General features: G+C 47.5%; 1 protein-coding gene across 1 annotated transcript; it reads left to right on the plus strand.

Moving 5' to 3' along the window:
- The first annotated feature begins 414 nt into the window (after positions 1-414).
- Positions 415-12,402, plus strand: LOC119390430 (glyceraldehyde-3-phosphate dehydrogenase). Its single transcript, XM_037658046.2, has 9 exons — positions 415-496; positions 1,450-1,518; positions 3,000-3,096; positions 3,276-3,382; positions 5,388-5,505; positions 7,580-7,807; positions 9,769-10,029; positions 11,530-11,627; positions 12,076-12,402. The coding sequence occupies exons 2-9, from the start codon at positions 1,493-1,495 to the stop codon at positions 12,143-12,145; spliced, it is 1,005 nt and encodes a 334-aa protein (XP_037513974.1). The 5' UTR covers positions 415-496; positions 1,450-1,492; the 3' UTR covers positions 12,146-12,402.
- The last annotated feature ends 2,872 nt before the right edge of the window (positions 12,403-15,274 follow it).

Consider the following 15,274-nt stretch of genomic DNA (forward strand, 5'->3'; position numbering starts at 1 on the left):
CTTTTGGGGGCCGGCACATATATTCCGGGACTTGTTCTGGAAGTATTCGAGCAACAAAGCACTATGCACGAACAGCGCGAGTCGTAAAACATCGCGTCGCACAAGCACACAGCGAGCGAGCACGATGAAACGGACGCGCGACGGCTAACACATGCCTTACCAACGCCAGACACGAAACTTTCTAACGGATTTCAAAGTCGGCGGCGCCAGCAAGGCGGCGGCGCGGCGGAAAGCGCGCCTCCCGCAGGAAAGGGAGTTGATCCCGCCAGAGAGGGGGTTGAAGAGAGTTGGGAGGAAAGAGACGGAACGCAGATTTTAACTCTGATCCCAGTCGATAGATGGCGCCTCAATTTGCCATACCGGTCACGTGGGTTTCTTTCACTAGCCTGGGTTCGTTGCTTGCGCGTGGGTCTGAGTTTGAGATTTAGGCTTAGGTCCACGAACAAAACAGCTCGAGCTCCGCGCGTTCATTCAGTTGACCTTGTGGGCGGCTAAGGTGAGCGTTGGTATGCGATCGGCAATGCTTCCGCGTCGTGGTTTAATTGGCTTAATTGTCACGTACCGTACCCTCCTTCCGCTGCCCGTAAAGAGCAGCATCTGTTTGTGTCGAAACGGATAATTTTCCTTCGCAATCCCTCAAGAATGGCGGGCGTGGCAGTTGCGAACGTAACTGCCGGCTGACGCTCGCTGATGCCGGTATTTCTAATCCTCGATTGTTATCGCACTCGTTACAGCGTGCGTTTGCGGAAATCTTAGTGAAGCGTTGCGTAAGTGCGGCCCTCATTTTTAAGTGTATTGTACGTGCAACGATTTGCAGAGTAGAAGAGAAAGAGGCTCGCGCGTGCTTTTCGGGCTGCAACAATTGATGGCCATTGAAAGCGCGTGGCGCGAGCGTAGCGAGGCACCCGCCGCGCGTGGGCCCGGAGATCTCGTGCATCGCCGAACGCGGCTGGTCGCTGCCCGTGTTCGCTCCCGATTTCATTCTGCGACCCGCCGGCTTCAGGTCAACTGCCTGCCGACCGGCGCTCCCAGCTGGCTACTAGGTGCTTACGTCCACATAGGCGATCGCTAGCTCTTCGCGACTATGGGTTTCCGCGACATTAGCCGTCATTTCGGGGCAGTTTTAGAGCTTCCTGTCCCGCCTGCCCCGTTTCGCTCGCGGTCCTGGCGGAAGATACTAGCGGTTGCCTGGATTAACCCCTTTAGTAACAGTGACGCGCGTTTTAATGTGGCACTTGAGCTTTCCTGTCGAAATAAGGCCTAATAGATCGGACCGCCTCGTCGTGCGATCGTGATTAGCGCTCCAATAACGTTCCCTTTTCGGCCGCTCTCGGTAGCAACCAGACTAATCGTAAGGTTCTGTGATCGGCAATCGCGCGCTCAGTTTCAGGAAGAGCGCTTCTCTGTTCTTTAGAGGCGATGTGTGCTTACTGACTTTTTCTCTTTCAGCGTATTTGTCTCGGAGTTCCGCTTCTCCACCACCAGCATCAACATGAGCGTGAAGATGGGCATCAACGGGTACGTTTCGCCGGCCACTACTGTCGCGATTTTTCCTTCGCGTTTCCTCCGTCTCTTGTCGCGACTTCGGGTTTCGCAATCGCGTGGGCGTTTCCTCGAATTGGTTTCGGTTCGCACTGGTCGTCCGGACGCGCTGCCGTGTCTACCGGCACACTTCGGCACCGGCTTTCTCATTGACGTGACCTCTACGCCAGCTGTCATGGCTGCTCCAGTCCCAAACAGCGGCGGCATCGGAGCTGCCCAGCGCATCGCGATGTCCTTACCGAGCACTCTTGTGCGCTTAGCTGATAACTTGTGGAGCGCAGGTCGCCAATGCGAACCTCAACTTTTCCGATCTCTCATTTCTTTTGTCTGCCAGCGCCAACCCGACGCGTCGGCCCAGTTATCCCCCCCCCCCCTCTCCCGTATCCCGCAGAGATGTGGGGTGGTAGCTTCCCCGCCTCCTCTGTCTGGATCGATGATAGTAGCGCTACGTCATCGTTGCGCCTCTGGGCGTAGTAAAACGCGCCGACATCGCGTTTGTTTGCCCCCTGACGAGTTTTCCCTCCTCCTACCGCTACTAAGACCGGCATAAACGAAAGAAGGGAATTTCAAGGGCTCGTTTCTTTGTTTGATACAGCCTTGCTGAAAACAGATTTCGATGAAGCCAAGGAACGTATGGGGGGCGTTAATTGTACTTTTTAACTGTATTGTAGCGATCGCGCTATAAATGTGAAGGAAGTAAAGCGGATGAAAAGACAACTTGCCACCAGCAGGGATCGAACCTGCAACCTTCAGATAACATGCCCTATGCGCCAGGTGCAGTCCCTGCCGGCGACAAGGTGGCTTTTCATCCACTTCACTTTCTTTACATTTGTAGCGTAATTACTACGCTGCAGTTAATGCCCCACATATCTTCCTTGGCTTGGTTATCTGTTAATTTTTATTAAGGTTGTATTGCAAAGCCGGTATAATAGTAGTATCCTTGGAGTAGCAGTAAAAGCATCTTCGTTGCATATGCAAGAGATGCAGGAACAAGAAGCTTCTTAATTTTGAGAGCGGCTTTAGTGCCTGTCGGCAATTAAATGGCACATTATTGCAAGGGCGTGTGATGGACCATAGCTCATCAGAGATAGAGGATAATTGCGATGCATTTTGTTAATTGCGACACGCATGACGTACGTTTGTTGCAGTGGCAGTAAGTCTCATTAGGTACTACAGCATTGCGACTTGTACTCAGTCAGCTGTCAATACTGAATGTTTCTTCATTGTTCTAGCTTTACTTTGATTAATCCTTAAAAATTGGCTAACAAGGACGGAGGAACCCGACCAATATGAAGTCTCTTGCAACATTGGGCAAGATTGCACTATGCAACGTGCTCGGTGGAATAAGTGCACCTGGCTACAGGATACGCATTCTTTAAGTGTTTTTCATTCTACACAGTGTCAGATTTGGGTAGTCCCATATAGGCTGGACTAATATAATTTTTTTATTCCAACAGCTTCGGCCGCATTGGCCGCCTTGTGCTGCGTGCCGCCCTCGCCAAGGGCGTTGAGGTCGTGGCCGTCAACGATCCTTTCTGCGATGTCAAGTACATGGTAAGTTTGCCGGACTTCAGTAGCTATATAGATTTTGTGGCATTAACAGTGCCAGCTTTACCAGTTTACTCATCTTGTCACTGCAGTAGTTGATCCTAGGGCAGTTAACCTGTTTTGAAAGTAACCGCTAGTAGTCTTGTTGGTGCTGATGCAGATACCGATGCCATTGTCAAATGCAGGTCTACATGTTCAAGTACGATTCGACCCATGGCCGCTACCACGGAGATGTGCATGAGGAGGGAGGCATGCTTGTGGTGAACGGCCACAAGATTCACGTTTTCCAGGAGTGAGTCCAAAGTCTTTCTTTCACGGGAATCCTTGGAAGTGCTGATGTAATAACTTAGCAAGCCATGCTAGGCGCTCTTTATAGGTACTTTCTAGACCCGCTAGTTTTTCAGAATTGAGCAAGATTAAGAACATATCTTGCTATAAGTGTTGGCTGCCTAAACTTAAGACACTGGGTCTTGTTTTTGTCTTATTAAAAGTAATACTTGCAGTTAATTCGGTGTACAATTAACATTTGTGGCTGCTGCTTCTGCAGATCAGCTGCATCAACCAAACTGAAATGTCACTGTGAGGTTTAATTCGCATTCTGGGGGTTTGGCATAGGTTGTGTGGATGGCTTTTTTTTTTTCTTTACATGCTACAGTCTGATGTTAACTGTAGGGCTATTTCATCATGCATATGTGCTTACCCTTGTTTAGTCTGTTAGTCGTAGAATGCTAGGTGCGATTTAATCGGGCTACCATTCCATAGGTTCACTTACTGTAGTTATCTGTTCAGTTCAGCTAGTGTTAGCTATTTCATCGCAAGTCAGTAGTAGCAGCTACTGCGCGCAGTAGTAAGCATTTCTTTAAAAGCAAGCTGTGCCTGAAGGTCAGACTTGTACAGCCGTAAGAAATATGAAAGGGAACACTGATGTTACCTTCAAAAAGCCATAGAGGCTTAATGCAGGAAGCAAGCACAAGTGTTTGAGACACTGAACGTTCAATAGGAAAGGTACCTCTTGCATGCAGCAAGCACAAGTGTTTGAGACACTGAACGTTCAATAGGAAAGGTACCTCTTGCATGCCAACATGGCAGATTCGTACCTCTCATCACGAGTTGTCATTGCCTAAGCGAAAACTTCGTGTTCCCTTTCGTATTGCTCACGACTGTACATACTTCTCATGCTTCATCTGAAACCACACGATAAAGGCGCATTACGATAGATGGAGCTCATGTCGGCTAGACTATGGTTCCCAAGTTAGTTTTTGCACTGCAGGGAACAGTTCAGTCCCAAGGCTTGGTTCACTGTAGCGTCCAATTTTGGAGTGCGAGGCTTGACAGGATAAAGCTGTTAGTGCTCCCAAGGAGCTGGCCACAGGCCACATTAGGTGTGCGTGACTGCAGGGCCGAATTGTTGGAGTCTGTCCATGCCGGCGGTGTTGTTGTTTCCACAATCGGCAGGCAGCTGCTGCCAGGCTTCCGCCTCCAAGGCCGCTTGATGGAAGATGCGTCCCCTTCCTAGGCCGTGCTATATTTATAAACTCACTGGGGTCGTGAATGGTGCTCAACTCTGCTCTTCTTGTCTATTTCTGCTTTATAGCTTGAGCGATTTACCTGCTTTGCGGTCTGTTATGTTGTGTGTACTATTTTACTACTCTTATTTTGTTAGCTGTCGGCCTTGCCGTCTAGCCAACTGGCATGCAGAAAAGCACTCTGCTGCGAGTGTTTTGTATACGAGGTCAGTGCCCCCAAGGAGCCTATGTCACAACGCAGTCTGCCGGGCTTAAAACCACTTCTGTCTGCCATTTGTACTTTCTTTAATAATCGCTAATTGTAGAGGGTTTGTTTTCTTCTAGAGGCATCATAATTTAAAATGGTTACATCTAACTTGAGATTTCTAGCTGTTGCTTTGTGGCACATTGTTACATTGTGCAGTGGGGGTAACCCCACTGCAGTGGATTCAGTTAACACTAAGATTGGTGACATCAGCTGCCACGGTTCCAAGGTCTACACACATTTAAAAAATATTTCTGGTAGCTTGTGGACTGCCCAAACATAAGTGATTTCTACAAACAGTAATTTGATTTCAGCGCAGCAGTGCTAAGCCTGGAGTCGTATGTAGTCTTGCCAGCCATCCAGAATAATCTGTTGCTTAGCTGGGACTGCCCTTTTAAAACAGACTGAATGTTCTTGTTGTGGCACATCTCTGGTAGCCCAGTATTCCGCTTTAAAGAGCTCTCAATTGCCGCGGGGTCTGGTGAATCGTTAGTTTTTGTCAAAAACTCACTATGGTGCGTATGCAGGATGAAGCCCGCCAACATTCCCTGGGGCAAGGTTGGTTGCGAGTTTGTGGTGGAGTCCACCGGTGTCTTCCTCACCGTGGAGAAGGCTAGTCAGCACCTCGAAGGTGGAGCCCACCATGTGAGTGCATCGGCTGTGGTTGGTGATAAGAGCTGCCCTTTTTGAGGCACTGCATTGGCTGTTGTGCAGCGAGAATTCGGTGCATTGAACTGAGCTAGTTTGTACGTATTCACCTTAGTAACAGATTGATGAGGGCTAGTTGGTTCATAATTGGAGCAGAGGCTGTTAATGCGCAATTAGACAACGAACAGACATATTTGCACAGCACTACGTGAACGCGGATGTATGAAAGGACACAACACAGGTGCAGACAATTTTATTAGCGAAAACGCTAGGAACATATACAACTGATAACACCAGCGCACATCAGCACAAACGCACAAACCTATATCGCATCACAGCCAGATACACGATTTCCGTTTTGGTTAGGGCAACTGATGGCATGCTTACACAGAGGTCACCCAGCTGTTGCATTTGATTAGCTTCTATGATTTCACGTGTAAGCTGCTCCCGGTATGTTTCTAGCGTTTTTGCTAATAAAATTTTAAAGTCGGCACCTGTGTTGTCCTTTCATACGTCCTCGTTCACGTAGCGCTGTGCAAATATGTCGATTCTAAATCAACTAGCCCATGCTGCCGTTCCATCAAGGACAACAAAAAAACGAAGACCACGGGACAAGCGCTGACTGCCAATGGAATCGGTTGGCAGTTGGCGCTTGTCCCGTTGTCTTCGTTCCTTTGTTGTCTTTTAACTAGAGCTGTGCGAATAACAAAATTTAGGGTGGGAAGCGAATTAGAATATTGAAGCGCGAGTGTGAATCAAATATTTTTCAAATATTTCTAGAATATTTCTCAAATACTTCGAAGCGAAATTGCAGAAAAAAAAAGTTGGAGAGGATTCCTAAGCATATTCTTATGAGATAGCAACATGAAAGTGTTTCTTTTCGCTAAATTTATGAAGCATAGTTTCATAGTTGTCTTGTCAAGAATGAGGCAATGTAGAGGTCGAATTGTATTGCCCACTTTACACGTGATAGGCAAAGATGCCATTTCATCAGCCTCTCCTCCTCTTTCAACTTCTGTGGAAGCCCAACTGATGTGGCGGACAAGGGTGTGCTCCCTTCAAGTTCGGAGTTCCAAATCTGCCTCGTAGACGTCGATATATAAAAACATCTGAAATTCTGGATGCTAAAAAGCTTCAACGTCCGGTTTTTCGGACTTCCTGTCCACATTTCAGGTCCAAAACAGCATTAATAAAGCCCCCAACTTTGCCACATCTTTTATCTCCATGTTGGAACTAGCACTTTTATTAATGGATTTGCGACCGTAGTGGAGCTTGAAAGGCAGCTTTGCCGCAATACCGGAGTGTGATGAGGTGAACCATATTGAAAATCTAGGGACCACTTCTCATGGGACTTTGTGTCTTAGCAAAGTTTGACCGTAACGGAGCTTGAAAGGCAGCTTTGCCGCAGTAAGAGAGTGTAATGAGGTGAAGCATACTGAAAATCTGAAGGGGTCACTTTCAATTGGACGTTGACTGTATTTGTCTTTGGCAAGTTCGAATCGTAAAATTCCAGTGCGAATCGAATAGCAAACACTATTAAAAATTTCAAATATTCGCACACTCCTACTTTCACCTCGTTCATTCAGTGCTAGTCCTAATAACTTTCTTCTTCGTTTCCGTGAGCACTGCACGACCGAGGTAAATACGGATTTGGTGTACAATAAAAACTTCACGACGTGAATTGAGTCACCTAATGCATGTGGCGGAAAGCAAAAGTAAACTGGCAGTAGCACAGCATTCAAATGGAAAGTGTACCCAAGGTTACTCTGGTCCAAACACTTGCCACGAGCTTAACTTGCCGGAGCGGGGCCTTAAAAGATGGCTTAGTCACTGGGCCAAGGGGCTGTTTAAAGATGCCACAGCCTTACATTGGAGGACACAAAATGCAAAAAGGCTTGTGCGCTTAGGTAAGGTAAAAGAACTCGGGGGCAATCTCTGTTTGAAGTAGAGCCCCACACCAAGGGCCTCTACCATACGAATCACCAGCAGGCAATGCTCTGTAATGCCCCGTTGTGACCTGAAAAGTCCCATGCGTGCTTATTCCAAAGTGTGCCGTCGTCCATCATTGCAGGTGGTCATCTCTGCACCATCTCCGGATGCCCCCATGTTTGTGATGGGCGTGAACCACAACACCTACAATCCAAGCATGAAGATTGTGAGCAACGCTTCGTGCACCACCAACTGCCTGGCCCCACTGGCCAAGGTGATCCATGACAACTTTGGCATTGTGGAGGGCCTCATGACCACCGTCCATGCCACCACGGCCACCCAGAAGACTGTGGATGGACCGAGCCACAAGGCAAGTTGCTGACCCACGTGTGGCTTTTTTAAATGAGAGGCATTCTTAGAAGAGCCTAGAAAAAATCCTTCAGGGCTTAAAAAGTACCACTAAACTAAAGCTGGATATCGTATAGCACTGTAATTAAGACAAAAGAAAACAGTAAAAGATTAATTCAATCCTTGCTTATTTGGACACGTTGTCTGGTCCCGGTAAGCATATGCATTGTTGAATGCCATCACTCTGGTTAATTCGGTCATATTCGGCCGCAACACGGTTCATTCGGACTGAAGCGCCACATATGTGCAATGCAAAGGAACAAAAACTTGCGTTCGCAGACAGCTGAAATGACAGTGGGCTTTCAGACAGGCGTGGTCACGTTGTTGGTATGTCACAAAATTGGGTCCAGGCCACGTTTTGGATCGACACAGGGGTCTTGCGTTCATCGTTAAGTCAAAAATAACAAATTGTGGCTTTTGCGTTGCTCTTATGCAAAATAATTACTGGACTTAAATTTATTTCCTCAAGAAAATGAAAATGCTTTGATGTAATACTAAACATTTACAGTAAAAGCTCATTAATTCAAGCTTAATGCTAATTCGACCTGACGCTTTGGTCCTGGCCCAGCCCTATGTATTTCTATGGGGGAAAACTAGAGATAATTCGAACGCGTTGGTATCTACAACTGTTAATTCGAACTGGGAGCCCTCTGGCTTTCATCCCTCCTCGCAGAAATCTGCCCAGAATGATCACCCAAATTACTCATTACTTTCATCTGTGTAAAACAAATGTAGTGATTGATTTCCATGTATGATTTTGTCTACTGCCACTACTGTATGGGTGGCACGGCCCAGTCAGGCAATGTTTGCCTTTAGCTGCGTCCCCTTGGGCAATTTCAGTATTGTTCTATAACTAAACTAAGAAAGAAAGACCTTAAATTTTGATTACGTTAACTGTGCCATGTAAAATGAACGTGTTTTGGAGCACAAATAGCTTCGTATATTTTGGCATTAAGGCTCACTGCTCACGTGAATGCAAGTCTCTGCTTGTTTTTGGTGTATCACTGACTGATCAATAAATTCTGTTCGCTGTTTGAGCATGAACTTAATTTACGAAATTACCTGCCACAAATGTGTAGTATCGCCTAATTTGCGGGAACGAGTCCAGAGGTGGCTTCTGTGTTCTCTACACACGGTGTGGCGCGATGTCTGTTGATTCTAGCGCCCGCCCGCTAATTCGAACTCCGCTTAATTCGAACAATTTTATAGTCCCGAGTTTGAATTAACGAGCTTGCATTTTCGATGGGGGCGAAAATGTTTGAGGCCCGTGTACTTAAATTTAGGTGCACGTTAAAGAACCCCAGGTGGTCGAAATTTCCGGAGCCCTCCACTACGGCGTCTCTCATAATCATATTGTGGTTTTGGGACGTTAAACCCCAGATATTATTATTATGAATTAACGAGCTTTTACTGTATTTACTTTTTGTTAATACTTTCGATAATTTGGCATTTGGTTAATTAGGGTAGTTCTTCTGGTCCCATGAAATCCAAATTAACGAGATTTTACTGTATAAAGTGCACAAATTCTTGAAGAAAATGAAGCATGGCAGACATTGCGTACAGGCAAAGGGTGATAACCTAGTGTTGGCAGTGTTCCCTGTGCATGGCACAAGCAGCTGAAGCTTTTCACACACAAGTTTGTCGCACCTCTTTTTTTCCTTTGGTGGCTTCTAGTTCACTGCACTTTGTCTCCGCAACCTCACTTAGGCCTTCGGAGTCACAGGATAGCGCGCACTTGCAACGGGGACAAAGGGAGAAGAACACAACATAAGGCACCTTTTGTCTCCGTTGTCTCCCTTTGTCCCCGTTGCAAGTGCGCGCTATCCTGTGACGATGAATACATACCAACTCGCCCAGTTTTCTGCTTTGTTAGGCCTTCGGAGGATGAAGGGCAGTTTCTAACTGTGCGCTGAACGTACGCAGTCATGGCGTGATGGCCGTGGAGCTGCCCAGAACATCATCCCGGCCACAACTGGAGCTGCCAAGGCCGTGGGCAAGGTGATTCCCGAACTGAACGGCAAGCTGACCGGCATGGCCTTCCGTGTGCCAACTCCCGACGTGTCGGTTGTCGACCTGACCTGCCGCCTTGCCAAGGAGGCTAGCTACGATGAGATCAAGGCTGTGATGAAGGCTGCCTCGCAGAGCGACCACTGGAAGGGAATTCTCGGATACACCGAAGACGATGTAGGCACACTCCGGATCTCTTGGATGTTGTTTGTTTTCCAGAACTAGGCAATATTCACGTCTTATTATTATAAACTAACATAACGTGCAAAATGTGCATTTAGGCCAGTGTTTTAACTTCATTAACATCGATCAAAGATCCTTAAAAAAAAGTCAGTTTCGCCGCAAGGGCGAAGCAATGAATGCGATAGCAAGAAATTAATGCTATACGAAGTGAGGCTCGCCAATGGATACTCTCAGTTTGAACAGCGTTCCTGTTGCAAAGGCGGCCGAAGCAGCGAAGGAAACTAGCGTGCTTCAACTGTCGAGCTGTGACACTTGATAGTTCGCGCTCATCTTCTGTTTGTTCGTTTGGCGGTGTCCCTTCAGCTCGAGTGACTTTCGTACGCTCGGTAATATGAGCGCGGACATCGCGAGAAAACCGCGCGAGCAGACAACGGAAGGGCAATGTTCTCGCTGCGCAAATATAAGAAGCGAGCGAGCTCGACGACGACTTTTAAATGCGCCCGTCGCGCTGCTAGCGCCATCTCGCTGGTAATGAAGAAAGCTTATTATCGCCTGCCGTCTGTGAGTCCGTCCAGCGGTAAAGGGTATGTATATAACGCTCGCTGTTAGCTACGTGGAGGATCTGCGTTTCGTGGCGTAGTGGATAGCGCCACTCGCTGCGGAACAAGAGGTCCCTGGTTCGATTCCGCGCTTCGGAAGCATTTTTCTGAATTATTTTTCTTTGGGGCTTTTATATATATATATATACATACTTATACATATACGGTGCATGACGGCGACGGCAAAATCCAGCCGAGACTGTCCATATAATTGCTATCGCAATAAAAGCATAGCACATAAAGCTGATAGGCACATTGAATCTATCGTGCAAAGCTATGGATCAACTGTGGATGTCTGTAGCTAGTTGCACACCGGTGCACAGTCTGCTTTTATCTCTCTTAGTACATTAATTGGCCCCTGCCTTGTGACAGTAAGTTCGAATAGCACTTGTACGACCGCTGTAGGACAGTCAGACTGGAATGCTATGTTTGATGGACAGAGTGGTGTAAAGTCTTGGCAGGCTGGTTGAAGCTGGTTGTTTATTGTGGCAGCAAGTGCTCCCCTGTGTTTGCAGTACTCAACAGGTTTAGTTTATTATTAGGCTTTTGTGAATATTGATTTTCAAGGAGAAAGCCTTACATGCCTCGTGAGAAGGGTTGTGGGGCAAAATAGTATGTCGTGCGTGGCTCCAGGCGCGAGATCTATGCAGCTTACCTAGTCTTTGCAATGGTCATGTCGGCTAAGAAAATAAACCGAGCAGGTGATGCGTGAACTTTCCCTTGAGGTGTATTCACAGCATTAAGAGCTGCACTGCCATGAAACCACCTTTTCAGGTGGGACTAGGTGTATATTCCTTTGTTTAGAAAAACTTGGACAAGCCTAACTTAACCTTTCCACCATCATAGTACATAGTGTGTGTGGTCGGTCTCTACAATGTGGTGCCTTGTGCTGCAGGTTGTGTCGACTGACTTCCTCGGGGACTCTCACAGCAGCACCTTTGACGCCAAGGCGGGCATCTCCCTTACCAGGAACTTTGTCAAGCTCATCTCATGGTTAGTTTCATTGTGCATCTCTTGGGGGAGCAAGAGAGGGCATGCTAGGAATTGTGGGTGGGGGGGGGGCTTGCACCGCAGCATTGCCAAAATACAAACTTGACACCTACGCCAGCCAGCCTTAACTTGTACGAGCAACAGTTGCTTGATAAAACATGCACAGAAAGTGCACTAAGATACTCATCATTCATAAGTGTTACTTTGAATGCATAATTTCCCACAAAATGCTGTAGCCCCAGTCGTGCGATTGGTCTAGTGAAACATTGCAAAGTAGTGCTCAAAATTAGTGCCGCCTTACTCTTTTTCATGCCTAATGCACTCGCATGACAATTGATGCAGAGTGGCTAACCTTGAGAGCAAACTATTAACAGTCGGTTATTTTGGCGTATCTTTTAGCCACTCCATTTGGTATACATTGTAATAAAACGGCACTTTTTTTTTTCCCTAGGTACGACAACGAGTATGGCTACAGCAACCGCGTGGTTGACCTGATCAAGTACATGAAGTCCAGGGAGTAAGCAGGCTGCCTGCCACCAGTGTAGGATGGCAAGCCAGCAGACTTCTGCCAAGAATCTTCTCTGCTGGCTGCTGCCAGCCGCACTGCCAGCAGCATTGCCACTTTCCCGGAGTTTAGCCATTAGCAGCCAAGCCCTGTGTCCAAAACAGCCGCTTCTCAAAACTTGTTCCTCCCTCTCACCACTACCTACCCGTAGTGTGTCCTCCTCTCCGTGGTGTTGTAAAAGTCTCTGAAATAAAACCCCGAGTTAAAACACCACTGCGCTACTGAAAAGCCTCGATTTCACGAATTCAGTTGCTTGCACAAAGCTGACTGTAGCTCGTTTAGAAATCGAATGCCGTTTTTATCTACAGCAGTCATTCCCTTCGAGACCATATTTATACAGTAAACCCTCGTTAACTCGAACTCGCTTATCTCGAAATCTCGGTTAAGTCGAAACTTTTTTTCGCCGTGCATTAACCTCCCATAGGTGCTATGTATTTGCCCCCTCTTATCTCGAAACGTTTTCCGGAGGGAACAGCGGATATCTCGAAATCTTGACCGGGAGGGCCGAAGGCAAAGTCCACTCCCAACAGGAAACGAGGGCTCCATGCGAACGCTTAGCTCTTACTATACGTGCCGAACGCGGTCGTGAAGGCCGAATTTGAAATTCCCGCGGACGCAGCCGTTTCCTATCAGCCTTGTCAAGCAACCGTGGGAGTGATCACATGTGCGCACCTGCGCGCGACTTATGCGCCGTGGGCGGCGTGTGCAAGCGTGGGCCAGTCAGTACGCAACCTAACCCTTGCATGTGCGAGCTGGTATTCTTTGTTTTCCCCGCGATCTGCGCACGACGCATCTTGAGTTCAGTTTTGCTGAGTAGTGAGTGGTGTGTGCAACGGACGCTTCCGAATATCGACCACGATGTCCCGCCCAAAGCAGTGTAAATCTCTGACGTTGGAGAGAAAAGTCGAGCTAATCAAGGAAGTAGAAAAGGCAGGTCGAAGCAAGTCGTGCATCGCCAAGGAATTCGGCAGGAAGAGCCTGCTGCACCGAATTCTGCTGTCATACGACAATGGGTAAAAGTATGAAATCGATCTGCTGGGTGCAATCAATCTGATGGCCGAAGCCTGGCGCCAACTACGCCCGCTGGCGATTGCTAACTGCTTCGCACATGCAGGGTTTTCTCGCGCCCCCGAATCGATCGAAGAAGACATTGGCGCAGAATTCAGCGGCTGTGATGAGCTGTGCAATGAAGTGCGCAAGGCAACTGGCTGCGTGAACGATACTGAAGACGGCGAGATGGCCTTTGAGGAGTATGCGCTCTACGAGGCGGACGTCCCCGTTACCGGAATGCTGTCGGACGCCGATATCGTTGAGATGGCCGTGAACGACGCAGAAGACCATGCAGACGAGGAAGAGCCCCGAGAAGTGCCTACGACGACAGAAACACGTAACGTGCTGCGCTTGCTCCGCAACAAGGTCGAATGCAGCGGTGGCGACCAACGGCTCATGCGATGTGTTGAGCAACTGGAGAACGCCTTTCTGGGACCGAACGCGAACGCGAAACAGGCGAGCATCACGCAGTTTTTTGGTCCTCGGTAATAAATTTTTTTTTTCGCTCTGAATTCTTGTGCTTTACTACGGTTGCCGTCTCGTGCAGTGGAGCTTTTCCTGGCAGCACTGGCTTTTCTTTTACAGTGACCTGGGCAAACATTTTCGGCGTTTTGCTTAACTCGAAATACCGCTTATCTCGAAATTTTCCCTGGATTTTACGGCTTCGAGTTAACGAGGGATTACTGTAGTTGACTTATTTTGATGTGCTAATTGAAAATTTGCATGTGACTCAACCCGACTGTTAGAATATAGTTATCATTGCTATTTCTGCCCTGTCTCTTGTTCTAAACATTGCCCTCCTTGTGGCAAATCCACTGCAACTATTTGCTAGAAAGTTTGTCAAACGAAGTAGCAATCAAATTGGAAGGGGTGCGAGAAATAACTGGAATAAATAACGTGCTGTATGACTGACGGTGAGGAAATTCTCGTGTATTAGAAAGTGCAGTTCTTAACGGCGTATGCACATTTTATCTTGGGCCTGACAAAAGTTAGTAACATTAAGCATGGGGTAGCAAAGAGCAAAATGTAGCAAAACTAACCAAGCGTGTGACTGGGTTCATTAGTAATGTTGAAGAAAACATAGTTTTCCTCGATAAACATTAGGTGCCATTCGTGAAATCCGAGTCTCCTGCACAGAGAGCTTAAGTGGAACCTTGTAAAAGCGGTAGGGCTTCGAGAAGGCCTATTAGAAAACCCTTCTTAAGTGCGTACAAATTCGATATGCCAAAAGGGGCCCTGCAACACTTTTCCCGAGTTATAATGGAATAGTCTATTAGCGCATGATGCTTCATGAATGACATGCTGCAAAATTTTTTGGAATCTGTCAAGTGCGAGCGGAGTTACATGAATATGTTGCACGCTTCCAGCGCGTTCTCTCTCCTTTCATTCCAGTGAGCGTGTCATCACCTTGAGCGCTTTTTCTTTGAATGCGCGTCTTTCAGTGTGAGCGTGCACATGGGCGGCATGGCGGCATCCCACGGTGGCAACGGTAACCATGCAGCTCGTGATGCTTAAATCGGCCAGTGACCGTAGACTTTTGGTATATGGCACAGTAATTTGGGTATATGGCATCATTTGTAGCGAAAAGAGGGAGTGATGTTTAGCCAACTTTGAGAATTGTAAATCCCAGGCCGCGTGCTGCGCTGCAATGTTTGGCTCGCGTGTTCTTGGGAGCCTCAACTACCGATTGGCAGAGTTTTCTGGCCATGCTCAAAAATTGTTGCAGGGCCTCTTTAATGAAAGTTACGCAAAATGAACTTTGTGTAAGAGAGGGGCCATAATTCTTGGACGATCACTTTCGGACATACTTTCACTTCCTCGAGGGTTCACAAGGCTAGCACCAGAAGTTCTTAACCATCTATGGCCCACGGCAGCTTGGCACTGTGCCAATCGTGCCACTACAGCGTGGCCACACGTTATGACTCTTGGGCACAGACTCAAAAAGCACTAATCTCTTAAGGTATTGCGAAAGGTGATCGCTTGAGAACACCGCCCCGGAAGGCACATGAATTTGGGTCGAAAAGGACTAGACAAA

The sequence above is a fragment of the Rhipicephalus sanguineus genome, chromosome 4 (assembly GCF_013339695.2).
Source record: "Rhipicephalus sanguineus isolate Rsan-2018 chromosome 4, BIME_Rsan_1.4, whole genome shotgun sequence".
In the NCBI taxonomy this organism is placed as follows: Eukaryota; Metazoa; Arthropoda; class Arachnida; order Ixodida; family Ixodidae; genus Rhipicephalus; species Rhipicephalus sanguineus.